The 25,523-nt window shown below is 47.1% G+C and overlaps 1 protein-coding gene across 4 annotated transcripts in view; it reads left to right on the top strand.

Annotated features, from left to right (window-relative positions):
- Nucleotides 1-25,523, top strand: part of Pde10a (phosphodiesterase 10A) — a 187,792-nt gene that overhangs the window by 111,266 nt on the left and 51,003 nt on the right. For all 4 annotated transcript variants that reach the window (XM_059272855.1, XM_059272858.1, XM_059272857.1 and 1 more), the window contains 3 exons: nt 7,363-7,391; nt 17,536-17,656; nt 18,933-18,982. In XM_059272855.1, the coding sequence (XP_059128838.1) occupies nt 7,363-7,391; nt 17,536-17,656; nt 18,933-18,982 (200 nt within the window). The remainder of the gene's footprint in view (nt 1-7,362; nt 7,392-17,535; nt 17,657-18,932; nt 18,983-25,523) is intronic.

The raw sequence follows: 25,523 nt of genomic DNA, 5'->3' as shown, positions 1-25,523 counted from the left end.
ACAGCTGAGGGAGGAGTTCGTCTTTCCCAGACTCCTATTTCCAGGGTATATTTCATGTGGAAACGTGGTGGTGGAAACCCTGGTGGGGGAGTTCTTAGGTGAGCTAGTGGGAGGGAGCCCCTAGAAGAGCCCCTGATCTCTGCAGCAGCAGGGCCATGCCAACAGAGCTGTGGGGTGCAGACGGGAGGTGGGGCCTGCTGGCTGTGGGTGTGGGTGAAGGAGGCAGGAGGCTGTCTCCCAGCTTGGCTTCTCTTTGGTCCTCCAGTGATTCTCCCTTTGGCCGTATCCTATGAGATCTCTCCCATTATCTGAGTTGAGGTAGACAACCTGCTGTTCATTTGTGTGTCTGAGTGGTTCCTCCAGAGGTGTGAGAAGTCATGATTTCTTCTTCTTCTGATTTCAAGCTATGTGTTTTTTTTTTTAAATCTTTGTTGAATGATAATTGTTTTTCTCTTTTCAAAGTGTTTTTTTTTTTCATACCTTTGAAAAGTTTCTCTGTTGTCTTTTCTAAGTGTACGTCAAAATATCTTTGGTGTGGAAAAGCGTTCCTCACCCACATAATTGCCAGCACCTGCCCCAGGAAGAGCCACAGGTGATAACGCCTGGTATGTGCCCTCCCAGGACCTGCACACTGGCCTGACTGGCACTGTGTGGCCAGGGGTCTGTTGATTCTTCATCATGGGTAGGCAGTGTGAGCAGCGAGGTGAAGTCTGAACTCTACACACCACACATCGCATGCTGTCGTTGTTCTAAAGTGACACCATCCTCAGTGTGAATGTTCCAGAACTTAAAACATGCAGGTGATGGTTTCATGGCAACCTGTAGAAACTGGCTCTAGGCCATCAGCCTCTCACCATTGACTTTTTTTGTGTTCGATGCTCTTTTCATTGCCGTGAAGGATTTTCCTCAACGGGACAGCTAATCAGTTTTATCTTTTGACTTTGTGCCCTCTCTGCACATTCCCGGTTGGCTCTGCTCTCATCCTTCCTGGCTCCGAGTTCAGCCATGTCGTTGGAACAGGAAGAGTTCTTATGACAGTGTCATGTTGAGTAACATGTTTTGTGCAGACTTTCAGCCAGGCAGCTCAAGATTGAGCTCAGCCACTAAGCCTTGCCTCATCAGCCTTCTGAGCCAGCTTCCACACCCCTCACATAGCACTAGAACCTCTTCAAAGACTGAAGCAGGGTCGGTCAGCCTCTGACACAGGTGACCTCAGATGACACCCAGGTACATTAAAAAATATTTGGCTATTAATTTTCCTGGTGTATGATTCTGCGGGTTTTAAATCATCTAGGTTCATGTGACCACCAGACTGAGGACACGGCATACCTGTGACACGACCCTCTCCCCTCCTGGCCACACTCTTGTCCATCTGATTCTGCAGTAACCAAATGGTTCTCTGGTGCATGGCTTTGTTTTTCCTGGTTCTGTAGATGGAATCAAGTGATGTTTAACATTTCCAGTCTCTCGTGTCTCTTGGCAGCTTGGCTCTGAGATCCACCGGAGCTGTGGTGTACACGGGCTGTGTTCTTTGTTGCTGGGCTGTCTTTGGTTGTACAAGACCGTTTTGCATCCCCAAGCCTCTGCTAAAGCACAGTTGGCTAACTTCCAGTGTTTTGAAGTCAAGAGCAATCACAATATGGCTTTGCAGTAAAAGTGCCCACCACGCAAGCCTGTTGATCTGAGTCCCATCTTCACAGCCTGTGGTGGAAGGAAAACATCGTCATAAAAAGTTGCCCTCTGACTTTCAAGTACAGATCACACCACACATGTGCCTGCATTCAGATAGGCATATCACATACAACGACAACAACAACAATAATAATAAAACAACAACAATAAAAAAAGGGTTTTAAAGTACATAGAGGAAGACACCTGACATGGCACTCTGGCCTCCACACACACGGGACACACGTGTGCCCATGTACCTGAACATACGCTCGCGTGCGCGCGCATACACACACACACACACACACACACACACACACACACACACACACGAACCTGCACTCACAGACTATACATTACACATACACAAATAAAAAAGTAACATTTATGCCACTTTACATTGTTTTCCAAGGAGTGCTGAGAAGGTAGGAGGTCACTGGCCTGTTCGCTTGTTGAAGAAACTTGTGTGTCTGTCTGACATGGGCTTTGACATGAAGGAGTTATTATAAAATGTCCCAGTCTTTATAAATACCATCTGTTCCATGTTTCTGCTGCCTATAGTTTCCCATACATGTAGTTCCATGATGTTTTATAAGCTGTCAGTTCTCAGGAATTGTTTGGTGGCATAGCTTGCCATCCATTTACTAGCCTTTTGTGTCTTACATAGTGTTTGGCATGGCAGGATATAGATGATGTTCATTCAAGGAATAGAGATCGAGGGACTGAAGGGCTAGTTTGGAAGCACTGCACTTGTCTCCACAGAGTTAACTCTGTTCATGGTCAGACAGTTTAAGGTTATATTTTTTTAGCACATTGTGTAAAAACAGTTCTTTGTCACTACACACTGGCCTTTAGAGTAAATATCACCTGCCACAGGAAAGGCTCATCTTTAGCATCTCAGGGCTCTCTTCATTCTGTGGCCTTATTGCTGTATGTAAGAATGAGGTAAAGGGAATACACACACCATTCAAAGTGTGACAGTTACAGTCATCTGACACACATCATTCAGAGTGTGATGGTTACAGCCATCTTACATACACCAAAGTGTGACAGTTAGGATTGTCAGAGTTTTTCTGAGTGATCCGAGTTGGACCAGTGGTAGAGGTGAACCCAGGGAGCCGTTCTGAGGCTGGAGCTGCTCTTCTGCCCTCTCCACCCTCACCTCTCGTCAGAGTTAGTCAATACCAAATGGTCAGCCCTGAAACCGCACACATGTAAGAGAGATTGAATAGACTCAACGGGATGTATATGTATGTGTCTATTCATATATGTAAGAGTAGCATTTAAAGAAATAGCAGCAATGGATTTGAGAGGGAATGAGTTGGGGATGTGTTGTGGGGAGAAGAGGGAAGGGAGGAAGTGATGTAACTATATTATAATTTCAAAAATTGTAAGTAAGCGCATTACGACACTTGGAAGTCGCCTGCGGTCTCCCCCGAATTCTCCCGTGTGAGGTCGTCTCAGGTGCTGGCAGCTGCTTATTATCAGCAGAAATTCTGCTGTCACATCACGTATGGCTTTAGGAGTATATGCTGGGAATTCAAGGTTCCTAGATCTGGATAGATCAGTAAAAGCAGGGCTGCTAGTGCCCAGGTCAGAGGTGTCTGCTTGTCTTTGGGAATCATGTGACTCAGAAGCCAAAGACTGGGCACAGGGAGCCTCTCAGAAGTAGTTTGAAGGACAGGATCCAGGGAGGGGTGGGCCCTGGAGAAAGAGGCTCCTGTTGGTGCCTTGGGAGGAGAGACTTCTCCCATGCTGGGGGGGAGTGTGGCAAGGGGGTGAGGGCAATTACTGGTGTAGGAGAGAAGGTAGTTGCTGGAGTGTGCTACTGTTAAGAGAGTGGGAAACAGAGCCAAGTGGAGGGAGTGGGCACAGGGAGGAGGAGAGGGTGGGGTAGGCTCAGGGAGGAGGGAGGGGTGGGCACAGGGAGGAGGGGGTGGGCTTCCAATGAGCGAGGATGTGCGAGTCTCTGTAGTGATGACTTTGTCCTCTGGGTCTGTCGTCAAGAGGGAACAGTGCAGTCATATGGTAGCTCAGGTGGTTGTTTGAGAACTCCCCTGCCCCATGATGTTTTCCGGCAGCTGCAGCAGTTTACACCTCCACCAGCAGTAGATAAGACTTTTCCTTTCTCTGAAGCCTCATTAATGTGTGCTTGATGACAGCCATTTTGAGTGGGGTAGGATGGAATCCCGAAACAGTCTTCTCTGACGGCTAAGGAAGTTGAACACCTTTTCAAGTATTTATTGACTATATCTCCTCTATTGAGACTATCTATTCCATGTATTAGTCTTTTTACTGGTTGGCATGTGTGTGTACAAGTTGGTATATGTAGTAGATTTGTGTGCATGTATGTGGTGGTGGAGGTGTAAACATCGGGTGCCCTCTATCGTACTCCCCTTTATGTATTGGGACAAGGTCTGTCACTGAACATGAGCTCATTGACTTGGCTAGAGTGGCCAGCTGTTGAGCTCCCAAGATCCACCTGTCTCTGGCCCCCCAGCACTGGGATTATGACCATGTGCTGCCCCGACTGGCTTTTTCAGTGTTGCTGGAGACCCAAACTCAGGTTCCCACGTTCTTCCATTAATTCCAGAGTGAGCACGTGACAGCAGCCACAGGAGCATGTCAGGTCTGCCAGCACGTTCGGATTTCTGTAATCTGTTGTTACAAGTGTGGGTCCATGACTGTGATTCCACCTCACATCCAGGAAACATGGAAAGTGATCACAAAACACAAATACCCGCACAGTTAGAAAGACATAAAATATTTAAAGGGAGTATTTACTGTGAAACTCAGTACTAGGAAACCCCGAGGGGATGCTTTTCCTCCAGGCCTGGTTCTTGCTAAGGCTTTTAAAGATCATTAAGATGGAGTTTGGATGAAGAGATGGTTTCCCCTTTCTGAAGAAATACATCTGTCTTTAGCAAGTGCAGTCACGGCTGCGCAGCTGATACTTGTTTCCTTATTCGTGTGTCTCAGTGGCCTCCACGGCTCCTGAGGACAGGGCTGAGTGCCTGGGCACAGGCTCCTCAGTATCTAGAAGCTGCCCAGGTGTGTAGTTAAAGAGGAGGCGCTCTTCTGCCTAAAGACCTGGGTCCTCTGCTGTGAACCTTTCTACTGATAATTTGATGCTCAAGAATAATTTAGTCTGTTATCCAAGTCAGTTCCCTCTTTCCCGCTATCCCTTACCCAGCCATTCAAAGGGAGCTTGGCCTTTATTTAGACTGTGTGCAATACCCACCAGCAGGTCAGTTGTGAGTGCTGCTGGAAGCCACCAGGACGGCATTCCAAACTGTGGCTCTACCCTGGAATTCCTCTGGTCTACCAGCAATAGTAACAGTCTGGGCTGGAGGGGGCAACTTTCTTCTTTGTTGTTATTTAGTTTTGGAAGAATAACTCTGTTTTTTCAGTAACGGTTCTCATTGTCAGGATGGTGTCTCTCTGGATGTTTTCTGGCTCCCAAGTATAGCACTTTCCCAAGGGAGCACAGCCAGGCCCCTGAGGTTCTCCTGCACCACCCCTGAGGTGCTCCTGCACTGCCCCTGAGGTGCTCCTGCACTATGGAATGGAATTAGACACTTGACTTCTACACATTTGACTCTCTGGGACAGGAGAGTTCAATAAATGAAATTGCCAAGTACGGGAAGAGGGAATGTAGATTTCTTGGTGACCCACGATACAACATTCCCTGTGTGTAATAGACTTGACGTTCATTTAGCACAAGTTATAAGTGCTAAGTCAGGTGAAGAGGACAGGGAAGAGGAGAGGGAAGAAAAGGGGGAAGGGGAAGAGGAAATATTTCTAAATTCATTCCAAGGTGAAAATTCAGAAATCATCTATAGGCAAAAGTTTTTTTTTTTCTCCAGATACTTTAAATTGCCCATCGAGCTGAAGATGGTTGGTTCTGTAGATATATGCAGGCAGTGTATCTTTTACACACACTAGTTTGAGAAGTAATATGCCAGATCTTGAACTGGTTAGTACTTGCGTAGGAGCGATAGGCCAGGGCAATGAGAAGAGCAGGAAAATATTTGTAGAGATGTCGGACTCTGAAACTGTTCTCCGTAGTGATGGAGGGAGCTAAAGTCTGGGGCCATGCTTGATTGACACCCAACCCCACCACACACTGTGACTGCGAGTGGATGCCTGTAAAGATGATTGTGTTTGACAATTAATTAATTAGTTACATTTGAGACGTGCTTTCACTCGACAGCGTAGGCTGGCCTCAAACTTACAATCCTCCTGCCCCAGCCTCCCTAGGCTCATGCCACCATGCCAGCCACTTTGCTTTTTTAATCCATGCTTACCGAATTGCTTAGATACAGTTTTTTGATTACACTAATCCAAGCCTTTATAGCTTTAGAGTGCACTAATAAGCTGATAATGGTTTAATAGTTCCATTTTCAGAGAGGTTCAGGAAAAGACAAATTGGGAGGTGAAGAGGTGAAAAACCCCATGATGCTCCTCCAATAAAGAAGATTGGCCAGGTGGCGCACACCTTTAGTCCCAGCCCTCGGGAGGCAGAGGCAGGTGGATCTCTGAGTTGCAGGCAGCCTGGTCTACAGAGTGAATTCCAGGACAATCTGGGCTATTACACAGAGAAACTGTGTCTTGAAAAACCAAAAAAAAAAAAAAGGTTAAAAAGTGCCTTTGACCTGGTATGTTTTTCATTCTTGCAGCAGTCTCACGCAGTACCTAAGCTATTCATCAACCATCGCCCACATCCAGTGAGCATACCCTGGTAGAGCGGGCAACCAGTTTTGAAATCGACTTGTTCGTTTTGAAAGCCACAGTGTACTACTGTGGGACTAGACTTGGTATGGTAGTGGAAATGGCTTCCGGGACACACTGGGAGCCGGCGATGGGTTGATGGGCACGCTGAAAAGGAGGTTCAAACATGTCTGAACGTGGTGGGGGCTGGTGCACACACACACACACACACACACACACACACACACACACACACACACGGCACAGTCAGTTTCTGGTGCAGGTGCACTGTACTTGCAGACAGACTTCGATGGCTGGAGGTGATGCAGGACCCGAAATGAAGATGCTTGCAAAGGTGTAGTTTATTTCAGAGAAAGGTACAGCAGTGAAACAACATGCCTGCCTGCTGGGTGTGGGGAGGTGGGCGGAGCTTCAGCAGCTGACCAGCCACTCTGTGGAGGTTACACTGGCATCTCCTTGTCTAAAGCCAGCCCTAGGGGCAGGTCCCCGGGGGCCTCGCTGAGACTAGCTGCCAACCATTGCCATCACTTCAGCAGTGGCTGCCAACGATCGGGCGTGCGCTGCTTGCCTGGCCAGGGCACTGCCGTTGCAGGGAAGTGGCCAGACCCTTTCATGCCTGCTGGCATGACTCCTCAGCGCTCCTGCACTACGGGATCTGTGGTGCATTTCTGGGGATTGCAACTCTCTCCTCCGGCGGCTTCGTAGTGTGTCAGGTCTGTAGAGTTGAGTGTGCCGGTGTAACCGCGTTTCCATTTTAGAATCTTAAAAATGTGACCTGCACCAGCGGCTGCTGTGGTATTTAATCTCCCCCTTATTCTCTCAATTCATTATGTTTAACCTTTACAAGACTCTCAGACTTCCTCAGAGGAAGCTTTGCAGAAGTGTGTCAGGGGTGAACACATGTGCTGTGTCTCAGTGTGCCTTCGGGATGCTAACTGTCTCTCCTTGCTTCTCCATCCCCAGATGAATCGGCTCCTAAGGAAGTCAGCAGGGTGAGTAACCGAATGCAGTTTCTACAACACTGTCCCGGGACTGGAAACGTGAAGTTCCCTTCTCTAATTTCCGTGTTGTCTTAGCATTGAGGTGAGAAAAGCACAGCAGAAACTCTGCACCCTTTCTAGGGTGTCCCTAGGGCAGCTGATGCAGAGAGAGGCTGCCCACGAAAGCCCCAGGGTGGAATACCCAGATGAGGCACACACGTGCCTGCACATCTGGAATTGTGCCACAGCTAGGCTCTTAAGGCCAGGAGACGGCTGGATTTACAGATTCTCCAGAGGAACCGTGAAGGCAGCATTTGCCAAGCATCCTCATGTGGAGACGTCACCTCAGCCCTGGCTGCAGAGGCCACCCTCAAGCCATCTCCTCCCCAGGACACCACAGCCCACCACTGAGCTGACTCCCTCTTGAACCTTGTCTGTGAAGATCCCTGGATCTCAGCTCAGTCATCTTACTTGTGCAGGTGCCAAGACCGATGACTGTGGTGAAGGCATGATAGTGCTCAGCACCCCGAGACCGTCAGGGTCGTCTCCGTCTAGAGTAATACGATTAAGGGGTCTAGCCAACATAGCCGCCGGCAGGCAGACCGGGGACAGCCCAGACAGTGAGGTGCCTCTGGTGCACACATGAGGACCCGTGTTTGGATCCCCAGCACTCATCTTAAAAGAAAAGGCAGGGGTGGCAGTGTGTGTCTGTAACCCTGGAGTGGTAGGCGCGTTTGAGGGATCCAGGATTGTCCATATGCTTGTTACCAGCCATGTTCCTGTCTTTTCTGTTTCGTGATTGGCGCTTAGAATGATGTTCTGAGCGGTGGTGGCGCTCGCCTTTAATCCCAGCGTTTTGGGGGCCAGAAGCTGGCAGATCTCTGTGAGTCTGAGGCCAGTTTGGTCTACAGAGCTAGTTCCAGGACAGCCAAGGAAACACAAAAGAAACTCTGTCTCAAAAAACAAACAAACAAAACAACTAAAGACAAAAAAGAAAGAAAGAAAGAAAGGTAAAAGAAAGAAGCTCTGACCAGGACAGGGAGAGATGGCATCCATATAAAAAGCATCTCAACTCTCAGCTGCTGGAATGTGCCGCTCTGTGGGCATGTCTGAGGCTCCTGGGGGCAGAATACTGCAGCTGTGTGCTGCTGTGCTCTCACAAATGGACTGTGGCAGAATGGAGTGCATTTTGAGGTTTTCTTTTATAATGTTGATTTTTTTTTTTCTCTCCCCTGAGTATTTATAAAAGGCTGCTGTTCGCCCTTGGAATGAATGGCGTTCATGTTCATTAGGATCTTGGTGAATGCTTTGGTTTTTACTAAGCCAGCCTGATGTGGGGAGTGTCACACTTAGCTGAAACCCGTCTGTTGGGAGTGCTCTCACTGGTGGTTCCTGGCAAGTCAGCCCTTCACGTTTGTTGTCTCTTGGCCCCGCTGATCTGCGGTACCCTGTAGACCCCCAGGGCCACTGTGTGCCCTGCTAACGCTGAGTTCTGTAGCAGGCTGCCCACCCCCCTGGTCCTGTTCACGCTTTTGCTCACATTGGACCATCGCAATTAAAATTGTGTCTGTGTTTCCGCCCGTATGGTTAACCCATTGATAATCCTTCTGTGGACTTGAATTCTCCCGAGAAAACAAAACAAATGCTTCCCTGAAGTTCGTTTTCCGTAGGTCCTTCCTTACACAGAAGTTAGCCTTTGTCCCACGTCTGCTGCTCACACTGGGGTCATGTGGACAGACCTCGACAAAACCTTTACATGCAGTTGCGTGTCTTGGAGGTCACTGTTTCTGTTTTAACTGACTGTACCCGTGGGTGGCTGGCTAGTTTCCCCACACATCTTCGCCGTTCATGTCTGTGTCTTACAGAGTCTCCTGACAGTGGAGAGGGTGAGCCACATCACTTTCAGAGCTCAGTGATCAGGGACCTTGAGGGGACGGGGCTTAGAATGGTCCCCAGCAGTGTGACCGCCCGGTTTTTCCTGAGTGGATGGGACAGATTGCTTTTCCGGAGTCCACAGATCCCATTCTCTGGCCTCCACCTTCCCTTGGCCTGGCGAAGGCACTGACCACATTGCTTCTGTTTAATGCCTCGGTGTGCTGAGGGAACGGTAATGTTTGCTGTCAGTCCAGTCTCAGGGCTACGCCAGGCTCTCCCCATGTTGAATTGGGGTCCTGTGTCATCACTCTCCCCGGGATATTGTTCTTTACTTCCCGAGTCATCCTTTTGGGAAGAGGATTTTAAGTCAGCCCCAGTTTTTCAGCTTGACTCTGTTGGTCTTGAACCTTTGGCAAAGTTGCCTTTAGACTCCCAGATGCAGCAGCCATACTGCCCAGACTCAGCACGGCTGCTTCAGATTTCTCCTTGACTCGATTTGTGTGGGATTTAGTTAAGAAAGAGAAGGCCATCCACTGATAACTTTAATTGCAGCTTTTTTCCTTCTCTGTGTAAGTGAAATGCCCATACCATCGTGGGACTTTCTGAATGTCCTGTCTTTGACTCCTGTGAGCACACAGTTGAGTGTCACAGCTGTGCTGTGTGCCCGTCCTCAGCTCTGTAGGGAGGGAGGTGGCCGCAGCTAGTGCCGCTCTTCCCAGAGGGACTGGGACAGAACAGGTGTGTAGAAGATGGTGAGGAGTTCCCAGGCACAGGAAGGGTTGAGAACCAGGAAGGTGACAGTCCAGAGGCAGCCATTGTGCCTGGGGACCTCTAATATGAGGTGAAGGCTCCAACAGGCAGAAAACAGTGGTGTCAAGAATGTCATTAAGATTGCACCGTGTGGCGCAATTCTTTTGTTGAACTCACAGCATTCAGGTGCTTAGGCGGTAAGGTGGAGACAGAGCAGCAGGGTTGGGACCTCCCTCAGCCTAATGAGCAGCAGAGCACGATTTCCTGCCTCCACAGTGCTTTGCTACATCCTGAGCTGAGAGCAGAGCTCTGTTTTACACAGAAGCAAGTGTCCTGCAGGGCTGACACTCATTCCTTTGGGGAATATTTTTTGACTTCATGCAAATGATTCTCACCTTCGTGTTTACATCCTTTACATTTCTTTGCTTACTCTGTAGTATTTATTCTTTGAAACTGAGCCTTTTTTGGTGGGGGATACAGACCTGAAGCTGGGTGGGGGAGCAGCAGGGGCAGGGAGCACACCTGCTCCTTGCCAAGGCTGCTCTTTCAAGGGCTCCATCTCCTGGAAAGTGAGAGGGGTCCCTGTAGAAGATCCTCCGCCAAGGATCACTTGATCCTGTGAATAGGGTCAGACACCTTCTGATCCCCAGAACTGGAGTTAACAGATAGTTGTGAGCCATTGATGGGCGTGGGAAATTGAACCCGGATCCTCTAGAAGAGCAGCAAGTGCTCTTAACTGCTGAACCCTCTCTCAAGGCCCTCGGGAGAGGTGTTCTAATGGCTGGGCAGAAAACCTAGTTATAACTGAACAGATAAAGCCGAGGAAGCCGGAAGGTAGACGTGCCAAGACTCAGAGCTTCTCTGTGAATGAGTAGGAAATGGGGTCTTCTGTCTAGATGGGTGTAAAGTGAAGTAGATTGCCTCAGTGTCCCCAAGGACAGGTAAAGTTCTATTAGCACTGAATATCCTAAAAGTGCAAATATACATTAATGTGGCTGATTTTGCAGCCATGCTCAGTCAGTTCTGAAGCAAAACGTTAAAACATGGTTCATTTCTCAAGAGTGACAGTGACCACACAGCGCTGGACTCAGGAGGAAGGGGAGGAGTCACTGTGCCTCCCTCCAGCCAACAGCCATAGCTGGCATGATACTGCCAAGGGTAGAACATGGGAGACAGGAGCAGGAGGCTGGGGAGTTCAGGGCCAGCCTCTACCACATAGTGAGTCTGACGCCAGATGGACTGCCTTGGAGGCTATCTCAGAGTAACAAAAACTAAACAAAACAAAACAAAAACAAAAACAACAGAAAAGAACAAAGTGAGGACGTGGAGAGTGAGAACATGCATCCTTTAAAATCCAAGATATAAAACCTACAGGCTGAAGTGTGTGTTAGTGTAAATACATGTCAGGCATACTATGGATGTGTATATATATGTGTGAGTGTGTGTGCACTTGTGCATATGTATGTATGTAGATGTGTGTGTGTACCTGTGCATATGTGAGTGTGTTTATATGAGTGTGTGTATGCATATCCATGTGTCTGTATCTGCATTTTCTGATGTGTATGTGTGCCTTTGCCTTTGCCTGTGAACGTGGGGGGGGCATTAGCTATGAGGTAGCTTTGTATGATTCGAGATAATACGTATGGACAAGTGTGTGGAAGGCCAGCAGAGAACCTGTCACTTTGATAATTAACAGATCCATAAAACTTGGACACTGTATTAGTAACTTCGCCCACTGCTGTGGCAGAATACCTGGGGTGGACAACTTGAAGAAGGAAGGGCTTGTCTGGGATCACAGTTCAGGGGATGCTGGCAGTCCTCCGTGTTGGGAAAGCCATGGTAGCAGCATGGAGCAGAGAGAGATGAATTCCAGTGCTCAGGAGCCCAGGACCCCAGCCCATGGAGTGTTACTGTCTACATGCAAGCTAGGTTGTAGTTGGTTGTTTTTGTTCCACTTTTTTGCTCTTTGGGGGCCTGCCACCCAGCTCCTAAATAAATACATGACGACTTAGTCTTACTTATGAATGCCCAGCCCTTAGCTTGGCTTGTTTCTAGTCAGCTTTTCTAACTGAAATTAGCCCATCTACTTTTTGCCTCTAGGCTTTTTACCATTCTCTATTTCTGTATATCTTTCCTCTACTTCTTAACTCTGTGTCTGGCTATGTGGCTGTGTGGCTGTGTGGCTGTGTGGCTGGGTGGCTGGCCCCTCTCCTTTCTCCTTTTGCTCCTTGATCTCTCTTCCCGGATTTCTCCTCCTATTTATTCTCTCTGCCTGCCAGCCCCACCTATCCTTTCTCCTGCCTTGCTGTTGGCTGTTCAGCTCTTTATTATACCAATCAGATGTTTTAGACAGGGAAGTAACACAGTGGCATCACAGAGTTAAACAAGGCAACATAAAAGAATGTAACACGTCTTGTATTATTAAACAAATATTCCACAGCGCGAATGAATGTAACACAACTTAAATTAATATTCCATAACAGTAGGTTGTTCCACCTCAACTAACCCACCCTAGACACTCCCTTTCAGACATGACACCCAGAAGCTTGTATCTTAAGTGCTTTCTGGATCCTATCAAGTTGATGACGTTAACCAGCACAACGTCTAAAGAACACATAAGAGATGCCATGCCCCCGACGGGTAAAGAAAAATAGGAACATTCTTTATTCTGGAAATCAAACAGCTCAACAAGTGTTTCCTGCCTAGAAAGTCATTACACCCTGGTGAGGAGGAGCCCTTGGAATGCCTGTAAGGGGAGCCCCCCCCCCTTCTCATTATCAAACGTATCACATGAAATGGCTTTAGCCACTTGAACTTGTGAACGTGGGAAAGAACCCTTCTCTTCTCAGGCTGTGGGTTGTTTGTCTCAGCCTTTGCTGCTGGTTACTCAGGCAGCCACAAGAGCTGCAAAAGCCCCCAAGAAGCTCGCCCCTGAGTGTGGCAGTGCCCTGAGTAGATCTGATGTGAAGCATTCCCCAGGGCAACCCAGTCTGTCCTTCTGCCACCTAGGCGAAGCTGTCCCTGTTTGTTATTGGATCTGCTTGCTTGCACTTCAGGCAGAGCCCACAGTATCCGCGGTAGATTGAACACATGGACCATTTGTCTGTGGAGAATTGTTTCTGATTTCCTGATGACAGTGTTACATAAAAGACACATATGTTCTATGGTCGTCAGTGGAGGCCATTTGGTCTGAGGCTCAGCACTAAACCATGCCAGACAACTAAAAATGGGAAGTGAACAACATTCCCTTTTCACAAGATTTCAAACTGTTTCCCGTTTGATCCTACCGTTCTCAGCAGCCGCAAACCCGCACCAGGGTGTACGTATTTAAAGATACTACAACAGGAGAATTGTTTGAAGCCCAGATGTGCAGCCGGTTCTGGTCCACTGAACCCCAGGTGTCGTGAACATTGCTGTTCAACACACATCTTTATTGTAAAGAAAGGAATACAGAAAATACCTTGAAATAGTATACCTTGATGGATCCAGCTGCTCTTGTGTTGCAGATTCTCATTAAGGTGTTTGATTTTTTTTTTTTTTTTTTTTTTTTTGTCAAAGAGACGGGCTATTTGCTCATCTTCTCTTATTTATCCCCCTCAACAAGAGCTTGAAATCCCTGAGAGCCAGTTCTTCGGCTACTACAGTGTGCCCTACATCTCCTGGCTCCTGTTCTCATCATTCCCCTCCACAGCGGGTTTCTAGCAGTGATGTAAGCATCAGAATCTTTTGCTGTTGCAGTCAGTGGTTCCTGACTGTTGCTTTGTTCTCCTTTTCCTAAGTTGTTATTCGAATAGCCCTCTGCACCCTGTTGTTCTTCCTGAGTTAAGTTAGTTCATGTTATTTAACAAACCCTTGAATTCATCATTCTTCATTAGCATGAGTTTTTATTATTTCTGTTTCTTTGCATCGGGTCGATGGTGTGTTTTCAGAAGCAAACCCTGCTTGTATGTGGAATCCCGCCTGATTCCCCAGCTCGATGTGAATTCCTCGGGTGGTGCCTGATGTGGTGGAGGACACTGCTCACTCCTGAGCTGGTGTCCTGTGTGTCGTCCCTCTATCTGTCTCGTGTCTTCTCCAGCTTTCTCCAAGTCCCTGACTGTGTTCCCAGGAACATACCCGCCTCCTTCACTGAGGGTGTAGCATTCCTCAGAGTCGCTTTCCGGGACTGGCAGGGCAGCCACCTCTTCCTCTCTCCCAGAACTCTAGGGTCAACCTCCTGTGACCCTGTCAATTGCTTTTCTTACTTATTTTTCAGAGGTGTTGAAGTTGGGTCCCTGGGTCTTGCAGATGTTAGGCAAGTACTTACCACCAAGCTGTTAGCCTTTTTCAGTCTGCTACTGAGAGTTTAAAATACATGCTGGAAGCCAGCCTCTCACTCCAGACTATCAGTGTGCCTCCGCCTCCGCCTCTGAGGCTCCTGGACTTCATTGGTCCTTCACTGCCAATGCTCAGTTGTAGAGTCGTTAGGATTCTCCAGTTTACGGTGTCTGTGTGACCAAAAAAAAAGTATTTATTTATAGCTTTGCTTACTTGAAAATGTCTAAACTGAGCCAGAGACACAGCCCGGAATGTAGAGTGCTGAGTGGGCGGGCTGAGGATGCGAGTTCAGTGTCCAGATCCACACTGCAGACAAGTGCCAGATGCCCCGAGACACCACAGTGAGCCCTTAGTGACGGTTGGGGACACAGTCAGATCTCGTAGGGGACACTGTGATGTCTGTCAGAGAGGACTTTCCACGCTTGGTTTTTGTGTCCTGGTGCTGTCCTTGTGAAGTGCTGTGTTTGGTGGTTGCACTGGTAAAGATTGTTCTGTAGGAGGTCAGTGTGGACAGACACTGAAGGCAAGGACGGCCATGCTCATCCCAAGGTTTGGGAGCTAGTACAGTTCCTGCCTTCCTTTACTCTGGATCCCAAGCTATTGTAAAGGACAGATGTTACTTGACACTCACTGTGAACTTTATGAAGGGTTGAAAGTTTTGAAGATGGTTCATCTCCCTCTCACACAGATGAGAAACTAGGAGCCCGGAGATGATATTCCATGATATGTGCTCCATCCCTGTCCCGGTGTGTGTGTGTGTGTGTGTGTGTGTGTGTGTGTGTGTGTGTGTGTGTGTGTGTATGAGTGCGCATGCATGTGCTTGTGTGGTTTGTGGTTGGTGACAACTGATTCTTGTCCAGAAGCAATGGAAAGCTACCGGGCACTGACCTCAGTGGGGGCAAAGACTGTTACCAAAGGGTATGGCCAGGCTGTGAGGAGGGACTTGCTGTGAAGCCATTTGTACCAGGGCTCAGCAACTCATTTGTCCTCTTGCTGAATCTCCCCCTCCCCACAAGAGACACAAAAACGTGTGTGTTCATGGAAGAGAAACATCCAAAGGCTACGGAGTTAGCTCTGGCAAACACGAGGTTCAGGGGTCAGTTCCCAGCATCCAGACACACGCACAGACGAAAACCTCACAAAATAAATAAACCCCAGCTGTCTAGTGGGGCTTTTGACCCGGTCACTCTCTCCACTCAGCTTTCCTCCTGGTCAGTGTAAGTCTCAGATTAGCCCGTTCCCAGGATGTGGGGAGACTTCAGAGCCAGTGTTTGGGTTAGCAGTAGGGAAGGGCATTTGTGACAGTAGAAAATTCTATGGCATTCTTCAGAATGATCCACAGAGGATCCTTCACAGGCTGTAACCTGCTGGGTGCTGTTCTTGGGACATCGGGATTTGAACTGCTCATGATCCCTATGCAGAGTCTGTCATCTCACTGGTGCCCTTGTGAAGTGGGAGTCGGGAAGAGTCTCAAACTAGAAGATAGCTGGGGGTCACAGCAGTCTGTCCCTGCGACAGAATCCGGCAACAAATCACCACAGACACCGTCTGGTGGCCGGTGGTCAGAGGGGAGGCGACGTCCAGCGACCCTCCGGTTTGGGTAACTTAGTCATGCACAGGTGTTGAGGTGGGAAGCTGCAGGCTTGTGGGAAAGGAGGGAGATGGTCTGCTTTATGTGTTGTTGGTTGGGTATCAGAGTCCTTATTCCTCTGGGCCCCACCTCCCATTCTTGATTTGAAAGAGTCAAGCCTACGAACTGGCTTCCTCTGAGAATTCATTGACAAGTCTGCTGTGGAGATCAGGTCGTGTTTCTGCTCCCTCACTGAGAACTGTAGGGTTGGAGATCCGAAAGCCTGTTAGCAGGCTGCCCTGTTGATTAGCAGGGACACCCGATCGATCGTCTGGCCAGGACGTCAGCTCTCTGCAGACCGGGCCATGCTGGTGGCAGCTTTGATCTTGTTCCTTGTACTCTCTGGACACCGAATGCAGCCACTTGGCCTCCTGCCACCCCGAGGTGTAACTTGTGACGTCAGGGGATCTAGTCTTCACGCTTGTTCCCAGCTTACTCCAAGCACAGGCTCTTCCCCTAGCCAGGTCCTTAGTGATAGCATCAAGCCATGGCTTGGGGTGGCAGCCGGGCCTCTGTGGTCCCTCACTCTGGCTGACCAGCCCTGCTGTCTCTGACAGTCACCAGGGAAGTTCTGGGGTTCTCTAAGCACCTCTGGCCCAAGTGGTCCAAGCTGGGGGCTCACTGGGTCTTCTCTTCGTTTATACTCGGAGCAGATGGGGCTTAACTCCTCACCAACACCCTTCCATGAGAGTGTGAACAGCAGAGGGACTGTCCCGTAGGTGTGCAGGCAGGGTGGTGTGGGCTGACTGCCCTGATGGAGTCCCTGGTTCGCTCCACAGACAGGTTTCACACCTGACACTTGGAGCAGATCTTTAGAATGAAAGATGTCTGAGTGGCCCCGACACAGAGAGGTGTCAGAGTTGAGACCCTGAGTGTGCAGGGGTGGACGGTAGCAGTGTTTGCTGGAGGCGCCGGTTGGTCCATTTCCCAAGTGCAGTGGGAAGCCTGGGAAGGTTTTCAACTGAGGAGTCAACGAATTTTGTTTTAGTTTTAGTTTGCAACGCTCGCTATGTGGGAAATAGGGTTTGTAAGTTAAGCATGGGACAGGGAGAGCAGGGAGGGACTTCAGCTTCTGTCCTTGAGAGAGGGGCAGTGTAGCCTGACTGGCCAGGGTCGGATGAGCACCCTTCCTGCTGGTATGACAGCGTGTCCTGCAGTGACTGCAGCATCAGGGCACACCGCTCACCCCTGCTCTGCAGGGACCTGAGCTCATGGAGTCCTATTTCACCCAGCACTGTGTCTGTCCGAGCATTTTCCTAGCATGGTGTCACACTTTCCCTCAGGCAGCCTTGAACTCTCTTAGCAGTCAAGCTGTCCTCATGGGTAAACGTTGCAGTGTATAACATTTAATGTTCTTATATAAATAAGCCGACAACAGATTGTAGCTTGAAGACAACCTTAATGGAGGAGACCTAGCAGGTTTAGTTTTCAGCCTTCCTGTTTGACAACTAGACTGTGCTTAGCAGCATTCTCTAAGCAATCCACAGCCAGAGCCTGAGGTGGTAGAAACAGCATGCTTTATTATATGCCGGGGCTCTGATTGTCCTTTAACCATGCCTCACTTCTGTTATCTCTGTGTTCAAGTACCAGGACACGAACATGCAGGGAGTTGTGTACGAGCTGAACAGCTACATAGAGCAGCGCCTGGACACAGGTGGGGACAACCACCTGCTCCTCTATGAACTGAGCAGCATCATCAGGATAGGTAAGGCACACTGCACTCCCTCTCGGGTGGGGTCACTTCGCAAAGAGTGACAAGAGGCCTCTGACCCGCGAGGGGGATGGGCCTCTTGGCTGCCTTCTGTTGCGGGGAGGGGGGGGTCTCAGTTTGTAGCGGAAGTATTTGAGTATAAAACTACAGAATGAATGAACCCACAAATCTCCGGATTATCTGAGTGCATTACAAGTAAGCGCCTGCCTGCCGGCTGTACGCAGCGGCTCCCACCTGGGCCCAGCACCTGCTTTTTTCTTTGTATCGAGTTAAATCGCATCTTCAAAAAGGAAGAGGCCAGGTTGTTAAAAGAATGTTTTAATTTATTCTTTGACAGTTTCATGCAGTCTATTTTGAGCATATTTATTCCCCTCTTCCAACTCCTCCCAGATTCTCCCCAACACTACCCACCCAGCTTAGCTGTTAATTTTTAAGGGAGGCAAGCATGCTTTGAACTTACTCAGGCACCCAGAAATGGCCTGTATTGTAGCCAGGATGCTGAAGTCTTCAGGGCATGGTGTTTTCCGTCATCCCCTATGACGCTGAGTCTTTCAATTTTTTAATCTGAGAATCAAAACGCCTGGACATGTGGACAGCAGTGTTATGACATCACTTCCTGCTAGTCACTCTGCATGCTACCTACCGCATGTGCTGACTGGCTCGTTGTCGTCCTCACTTCCCAAGTGAGCCTGTGACCCCACTGTTTTGTTGATCAGGAGGCTTCAGATGAGCCAGGCTAGATACCCACCCAAACACGCACAGACCCAAGTGAGTTATAGGGAGTTTAAATCTGGGTGACACTCCGACCCCCCCAGAACTTAGACTGTTCATTATGATAATTGCTTTTGGATAATCTTGAAGAAACATGTAAGTTAAAATCGGTTCACTTCATTGTTATGTGTATATTTACATAATGATTTTGGTGGGCACTTAATTAAAATTCTTGTGGATTTTTTATACTTAAAAATTAAATGCAGTATGCTTCTGTCACATTGTGAGGATTGAAGGCCCAACAGATGATATGTGTGAGGTGTGTAGACTGCACTGTGCATTGGAGGATGCCAGGAACCTATTTGCAGTCAGAGGTGAAAACTGGGAATCTTCTGATTATGCTGTGGGGCAAAGCCACACATTACCCTGTTCTATTTATGGGCATCGGTTATGTTAACCAGTCCATGCAAAGGCTGGAACCAGAGTCTCGTTGTAGAATCCACGATGTTATGTTCTTCCATTGAGATTAGTCTCTTCCTTCTTTTTATTGCTTTGGCAGCCACAAAAGCCGACGGATTTGCACTGTACTTCCTTGGAGAGTGCAATAATGTAAGTATCTATATTTAGATTTTGGTGCTCTAGATAAGAAAGTCTCACGAGTGCTCTAAGAATCTACTCTATTGCAAACAGCAGGCATGTCGTAATGTGTACCTTAAGGCTTGTTTGTATTTGGCTTGTATGTACAGTTACTGCCTGTCAGTAACAGCCCTGCAGCAGACAGGCCTAACATGCAGTTGATGTGTGTGTTCTTGCTTTGGTTTATAGTATCCTGTACCATGTGTGTTATTTCTAGAATGTGTTTTTTCCTATAAAAGTTACTTCAGTCCTACGGGCTGTGGTGCCACAGAGGGGAGCCTGTGTCCTTTCTGCACTTCCTCTACCTCAGAGTAAATAAGAACAAAAGGTTAGCATTGTGGGATTTCTCTAGGGTTTGAAAGGTGAGTCTGTTAAAAAGCACTGGGGTGGGGGTGGGGGGTGGCTGCTAAGCCTGGGCCAGAGTCTCTGACTCTGTGGCTGTTCCTGGATTCCTGATTGAGTACATGTGACACGGCCCATGGTCACCTGCAGGACATATACACGCAGACACATTTCACTGACTCCAGTATTGGTGTCTCATTTGTTATGCCCTGGCACTAATCTTAATGCATTCATTGTAACAAAGTCCGTTCATAAGCTCATGAGGTAAATGTGCTGCTTTTATGAGTTGGGCCGCGACATGGCGATTTGTGGTGGGGATTTGCCACACGATTCCCATGTTCTTGAGTCACTAAACATGTAGCATTGGTGTTAGAGAGCATGCTGGCAGGAAGACTGAGGAAGGGCTCTGAGATTTGTAAGGCCCTGTTCCTGAATAGTACAATAATGCAGTGAAAGTGGGCTGTGTCCAAACCTTGGTTGGCTTGCCTCATAACCAGTCCTCTCACTGTCCACAGCCATCGTTTGCCTGTGTGTTGTGACAGTTTACTAATGTCTCTCTTCCTGACGTCACAACTCATGTGGGGTGAGGACCTTTGCCAGCCCTATCCCCTCCCCTGTGTCTGTCAAAGGAACAGTGAGACAAGAATGTCCACCAAAGTGCGTTATTCAGTCAGCTTTGAAGGCTTGGAACTGTACTGCAGTGTTTAAGATGGCTAATCTCCGAAAATAAAGAGCTGTATTCTTCTTTCTCATTTAAAATTGTTTTTTAAAGATTGCAGAGATAGTCTTTAATTTAAAATTGAAATCTTATTTTAACTGACACACACACATAGAGAATGATCATGTCAGTGAAGTGTATCATGTGAGCCCTAGTCAGACCTTTTCAGCCGTCAGTTGGATGGGTTCACACACATGATCCTCTCAGGGGCAGAGTTTTCACACTCCTCTCCTTCCAGCAGCACAGTGGCTTGTGTTGGGTGTGGTTTCACATCTCTTGGAATATCAGGATGTGTGGCTAGAGCATAGCCTGGGTAGGGGTTTTCTCTTTCACCCGGGGTTCCCGTTATAGAAATGACTTTCTCAGCCCTCCAGATGTTACTTTCCTTTTTTGTCATCTCACTTTGATCTCAGCCTTTCCTTGGGGTCATTGTCTTCCACCTGCGGTTCTCCCTGTAGCTCCTCTCAGGGAGAGATGATTGGTGGGAACCCCGGGTGAATGTGTCTCCTTTCACCCAGTTTCTTCAGTGATTCATTCGGTCTACAGTGGATTCGGGCTGATGGATTTCTGACTCTTCAGGTCAACTGAAAGCTGTTCCTTTCCCGACCTTTCAGCCCATCATCCTCCAAGGATGGTTCTTATCCCTAGATGGAGTTAAGTTCACTTTCTGCTTCTTCCAGTTTCATTCCTTGAGTCTTAGGAGCTTCCGTCTCCTTTCCAAATTGTTTCTTGTGCTTTTGTTCACAGCCCCCTCTCCAGCACTGACATACTTGTGCACCTGTTTCATGTGCCCCACCCACCTTCCCTTCCTATCCAGAATAAGATACTTCTGTATCTGTTCTTCTTCCAACTGTTTTGTGCCTGGTGTTGAAGCTCCTTTCTTGTGCTCTCCAGTGAGAGCTGGGCCCCATAACTGTGCTGTCCCGGTGAGATATCCATCACAGTGGGATGGACAGAGCCTCATACATCCTAATTTCAAGGTCTTCTTATCTCTTTTCACGTTATTTCCTGTCCCATTGGCCTGTGATGACAGAGCTGTGGCCCACGTTTGTGTGTTTGGCATGGTGTGCACCTGCATGCAGGGTGCCCTGCATCACCCCAGGAGAGCTGCATTACTTACAGTTTTCTTGGGAGGTTCACACATTTAGACTTTAGTTGGTACCCAAGAAAAAGGCAGATTTTGTTACCTCCCAGCATCCCTTATTTTCTTCATATTAGGTTTCCAAAGATCTATTTTCGTTATTCTCTGTCCAGTGATGCTCTTAACAGGTTAAGAGCCATTCCTGTTCTTCTAGAAGACCTGAATTCAATTGCCAGCACCTGCACTGGGTTGCTCACAACTACCTGTAATTCCAGCTTCAGGGGATGGGATGGCCTTCCTGGCCTCTGCTGGCATGCATGTGCATGCATGTACACACACAAACATTCATGTAGATACACATATACATGAGTGAAAAAAAACTTTAAAAATATACATTTTCCAGCTTCTCTAAATGATTAAAACTTTTTTTCAAGAGTGTAATTTTTCAATCTGATCCCACTGGTGTTTGTGAAAGGTGGTAGGTCTTTGCAGCAGATCTTGCTTTCCATGGGGAAGTTCTGCTGCTGCTACATGTGCTCACGCATCCTTTTTGTCCGTGAGAGGTGGAGCATTGCGCATAAGGACAGTGTTTTGTTGTTTTTATTATTTAAAAAATTTTATTTTTTGTTTGAGAATTTCATACTTGCATGTAATGCATTTTGGTTGCATTATATGCAGTCCATTCCCTCTTCTTGCCCTCTAGTTTCTCCTCTGCTCTTCTCCACACTGTTCCTTCCCACTTTTGTGGGCTCTTTACTTAAACCTACTGGGTCAGCTTAGTGTATATATATATAATGACAGTCTGCTGGAGCACGGGCAAATGCTCTATCCCCCAACAGCCTCCGGCTGATAGTGGAGCCTCAGCTTGTGGATGGGGCTTCATGAGCCTCTCCCCCATGCATGCTTTGATTTTTGTTGACTTGATCTTTTGCAGGTGTTGTGCACGCAGTAATGGTTGCTGTGAGTTGTGTGTACAAGATACTGTGTCACATCCAGCAAACACTGTTTTGTTATAGATGTCCACTACCTCCAGCTCTTACAATCTTCCTGCTTCCCTCACCCCTGCTTCCATAATGATCCCTAAGTCTTGGGGCAGGGTAAGGGATATGATATAGCTGTTTCATTTAGAGTTGTTGAGAGTTCCACAGTCTCTTATTCTCAGCATATCAACAAACTGTAGGCCTCTGTATTAATTGCTGTCTACTATAAAAAGAAACTGACTCAATGAGGGTTAATACATACACTAATCTGGAGGTTTAAGGATAAACACTAGGGGGACTGTATTGCTCTGTTTATTCGGCAGAATAATAGTATTAGGTTTCCCTCTAGGGCCTATGGCCTGGCCAGTCTTCGTGTTTTGGCCAGGTAGCAGTACCAGGCATGAGTTCCTTCTTGTGGGGTGTGAGTTGAGTCCGATCAGAAAGTGGTTGGTTACTCCCTTGCACACCGCTGCTGCACCAGTGAGCTTGTATTGCCAGGGCTGTTGTTAGTCTAGTTCCCAGGGTTCACCCTTAGGAAAGAAAGTGGATTCTTTTTCTCTGCTGGCAGAATGCATAGCCTCCTCCAGCACTATGAAAGGTAGCCAGTAGGGATGAGGCTCCTAGGTTAGTACCAGCAAGATTTCTTCATGTACTGTGACTCAAGAATGTGGTGTTTTCAGCAATAGGGACTTACAATCAAGTTCTGGAGGATAACCAAATCATTGGCAATAGCCTATAATGTTTGAGGGTCTAGGAACTCACCAGCCGACCATTCCAAAAGAGCTAAATTATTCCCGGCACTGACTTTTTTATTTGAATCAATATCTATATCTATATCTATATCTATATCTATATCTATATCGATATAGATATGGATATATATATATATCCTTCTACATAAAGAGGCTCAAGGACAGGAACCACATGATCATATTATTAGATACAAAAAAAGGCCTTTGACAAAACCCAACATTTTTTCATGATAAAAGTCTTGGAGAATCTGGGGATATGAGGGACGTATCTCAATAGGCAGTATATAACAAGCCCACAGCCATAATCATGCTGAACGGAGAAAAACTCAAAGTATTCCCACTTAACTCAGGAGCAAAAGGATGTCCATTTTCTCCTTTCCTGTTCAGTATAGTACTTGAAGTCTTAGCTAGAGAAATAAGACAAATGAAGGAGATAAAATATGAATAGGAAAGGAAAAAGTCAGATATCTTTATTTTCAGATGATATGATTCTGTACATAAAGACATTAAAGACTCCATCAGGAAATTCCTACAACCTGTAACACTTTAAGCAAAGTAGCAAGATAAAAAGTTAACAGTGGCCTTTCTCTATGCAAATGACAAACAGACTGAGAAAGAAATCAAGGAATCAATACCTCTCACAATAACCTCAAAAAAAATTGGAGTAACTAACCAAGCAAGTGCGAGATTTGTATGATTAAAAATTTTTAAGACCTTGAAGAAATTGAAGAAGACCTCAGAAGATGGAAAGATCTCCCATGCTTAAGGGTCAGTAGGATTAATATAGAGAAAATGGCCAGCCTACCTAAAGTAATCTACAGATTCGGTGCAACCCCCGTCGAAATCCCAACACAAATCTTCACAGAACTTGAAAGCATAATTTTCAGATTCCTATGGAGACACAAAAAAACCTGTTAGCCTAAATAATCCTGAATAATAGAAGAACTGCTGGAATTATTACCGTCCCAGATTTCAAGTTTTACTACAGACCTATAGTAATGGAAACAAGCTTCTACTGGCATAAAAACAGAGTTATGCATTAATGGAACAGAATTGAGAACCCATATGCAGACCCACAGACTCCCAACAGCTACCTGATCTTTGTTAAAGAGAAAGACTAACCACACTGGAGAAAAGCTGCATCTTCTACAAACTGCGCTAGTCAAACCGGATAGCTGCACATAGAAGAATAAAAGAGATTCTTACCATTCACCCTACACAAAGCTAAACTCCAAGTGGAGCAATCACCTGAATCTGAAGAAGTGAAGTAGGCTTCCTAAACTCACCATTAAAATGTCTTCCTTTTTCGCTGGCCCCCATGGGCTTGCTCTGTAGCTTCAGGCTAGTCTGGAACTGAGGTGTAATGGGATCTGACTTAGCTTGTGTTCCTCCTGCCTCAGCCCCCTACGCCCTGGGGTTAGAGGTGTGCCTCACCACTCAGGACAACACAAACTTCAAAACAAAAATGACCTTTCAGTTGCAGAATCGTAACAAAGTAACTGAAGCAGACAGCTGAGGAGATGCTAGTTGATCGCAGACGCCAGGGGTTAAATAAGGTGGGTCAAATCATGGAACTCTGAACTTGGGAAGCTAGCTTCACTTTACATTTTCATAATTGGGCCAGTAGAGATGACTGAATTTCTAAAATCAACGCTAAGGAGAAGTGTAATTTGTGAGTGGAATTCGGTTCTGCTAACCAAATTTAAAGTCCGTGTACTTCTTGCCAGAGAGGCAAAGAAAACAGAAAGTTAAGCAGAAGATAGCCAACAAAAACTAAGATAAAACATTCCGAATGGCTGTGGGATCGTTATGTACAGCCTCAACACCATAAAGCTATCAGGGCAGTAGAACCAGCTGTTATGACGAGAAACAACCTACACTTGCTGAGTATAAAAAGCAAAACAACCGTCTTATTCTCCGGCAAAGAACGGAGACCCGGTGCCACAGCCCAGCAGAGCATGACTGGCTTGGGAAAAGACTTCTTCTTCAGAAGGCAGAGTCTGCAGCTATGGTGAGGCTGCATTCCAGTTTACGCCCTTGGTGTTTTATACATTGCAGTTTATAAGCAGAGCAGTCCCCTAACAGAGAGACGGTAGCATTTCCAGTTGTTGACCCCAGAAGCAACGTGAGGAGCAGCAGCACTTGCTAAGTCCCTTGTGAAGCCTGCGAAGATCATTCCCCTCTTGGGAGAACACATACTTACAGCCCTGACTCAGGTTCCTAAGCTGTGACCTTGGTACAAAGAGCAGCCCAGGCGCTTCCACCCAGGGGTAGCCTCTGGTAAAGAGATAGACTTTGCCTTGAGTTATTTATTTATTTATTTGTTCATTGTTAAATTTTATTCTAAAACGATGAAGGATACAACTCATAGAATGTTGTTTGTTGGGTACAAATCAGAGCGGAATGGAAAAGCAGGGAAACCCAGTGTTTATGTTAGTACATAAAGCTGCAACCTGAAAGTGTTGGAGTTTTTATATTTAGCACTGGTAGTTTACTCTCATTGGGATGTTTTTCATTCAACTGTAGAATAAATTCTAACCAGCATTAAAAAGTGCCTTTGCCTTCCCTGTTAGAAATTCCCAGGAACCTGGAGCCTCATTTCCCATAGACCACCTGTCTGAATTTGCTTCCTAGCACTGCC

This window comes from Peromyscus eremicus, chromosome 8b (assembly GCF_949786415.1).
Source record: "Peromyscus eremicus chromosome 8b, PerEre_H2_v1, whole genome shotgun sequence".
Lineage (NCBI taxonomy): Eukaryota > Metazoa > Chordata > Mammalia > Rodentia > Cricetidae > Peromyscus > Peromyscus eremicus.
The sequence above is the reverse complement of the archived record's forward strand: the minus strand, read 5'-3'. Positions and strand labels throughout refer to the sequence as shown.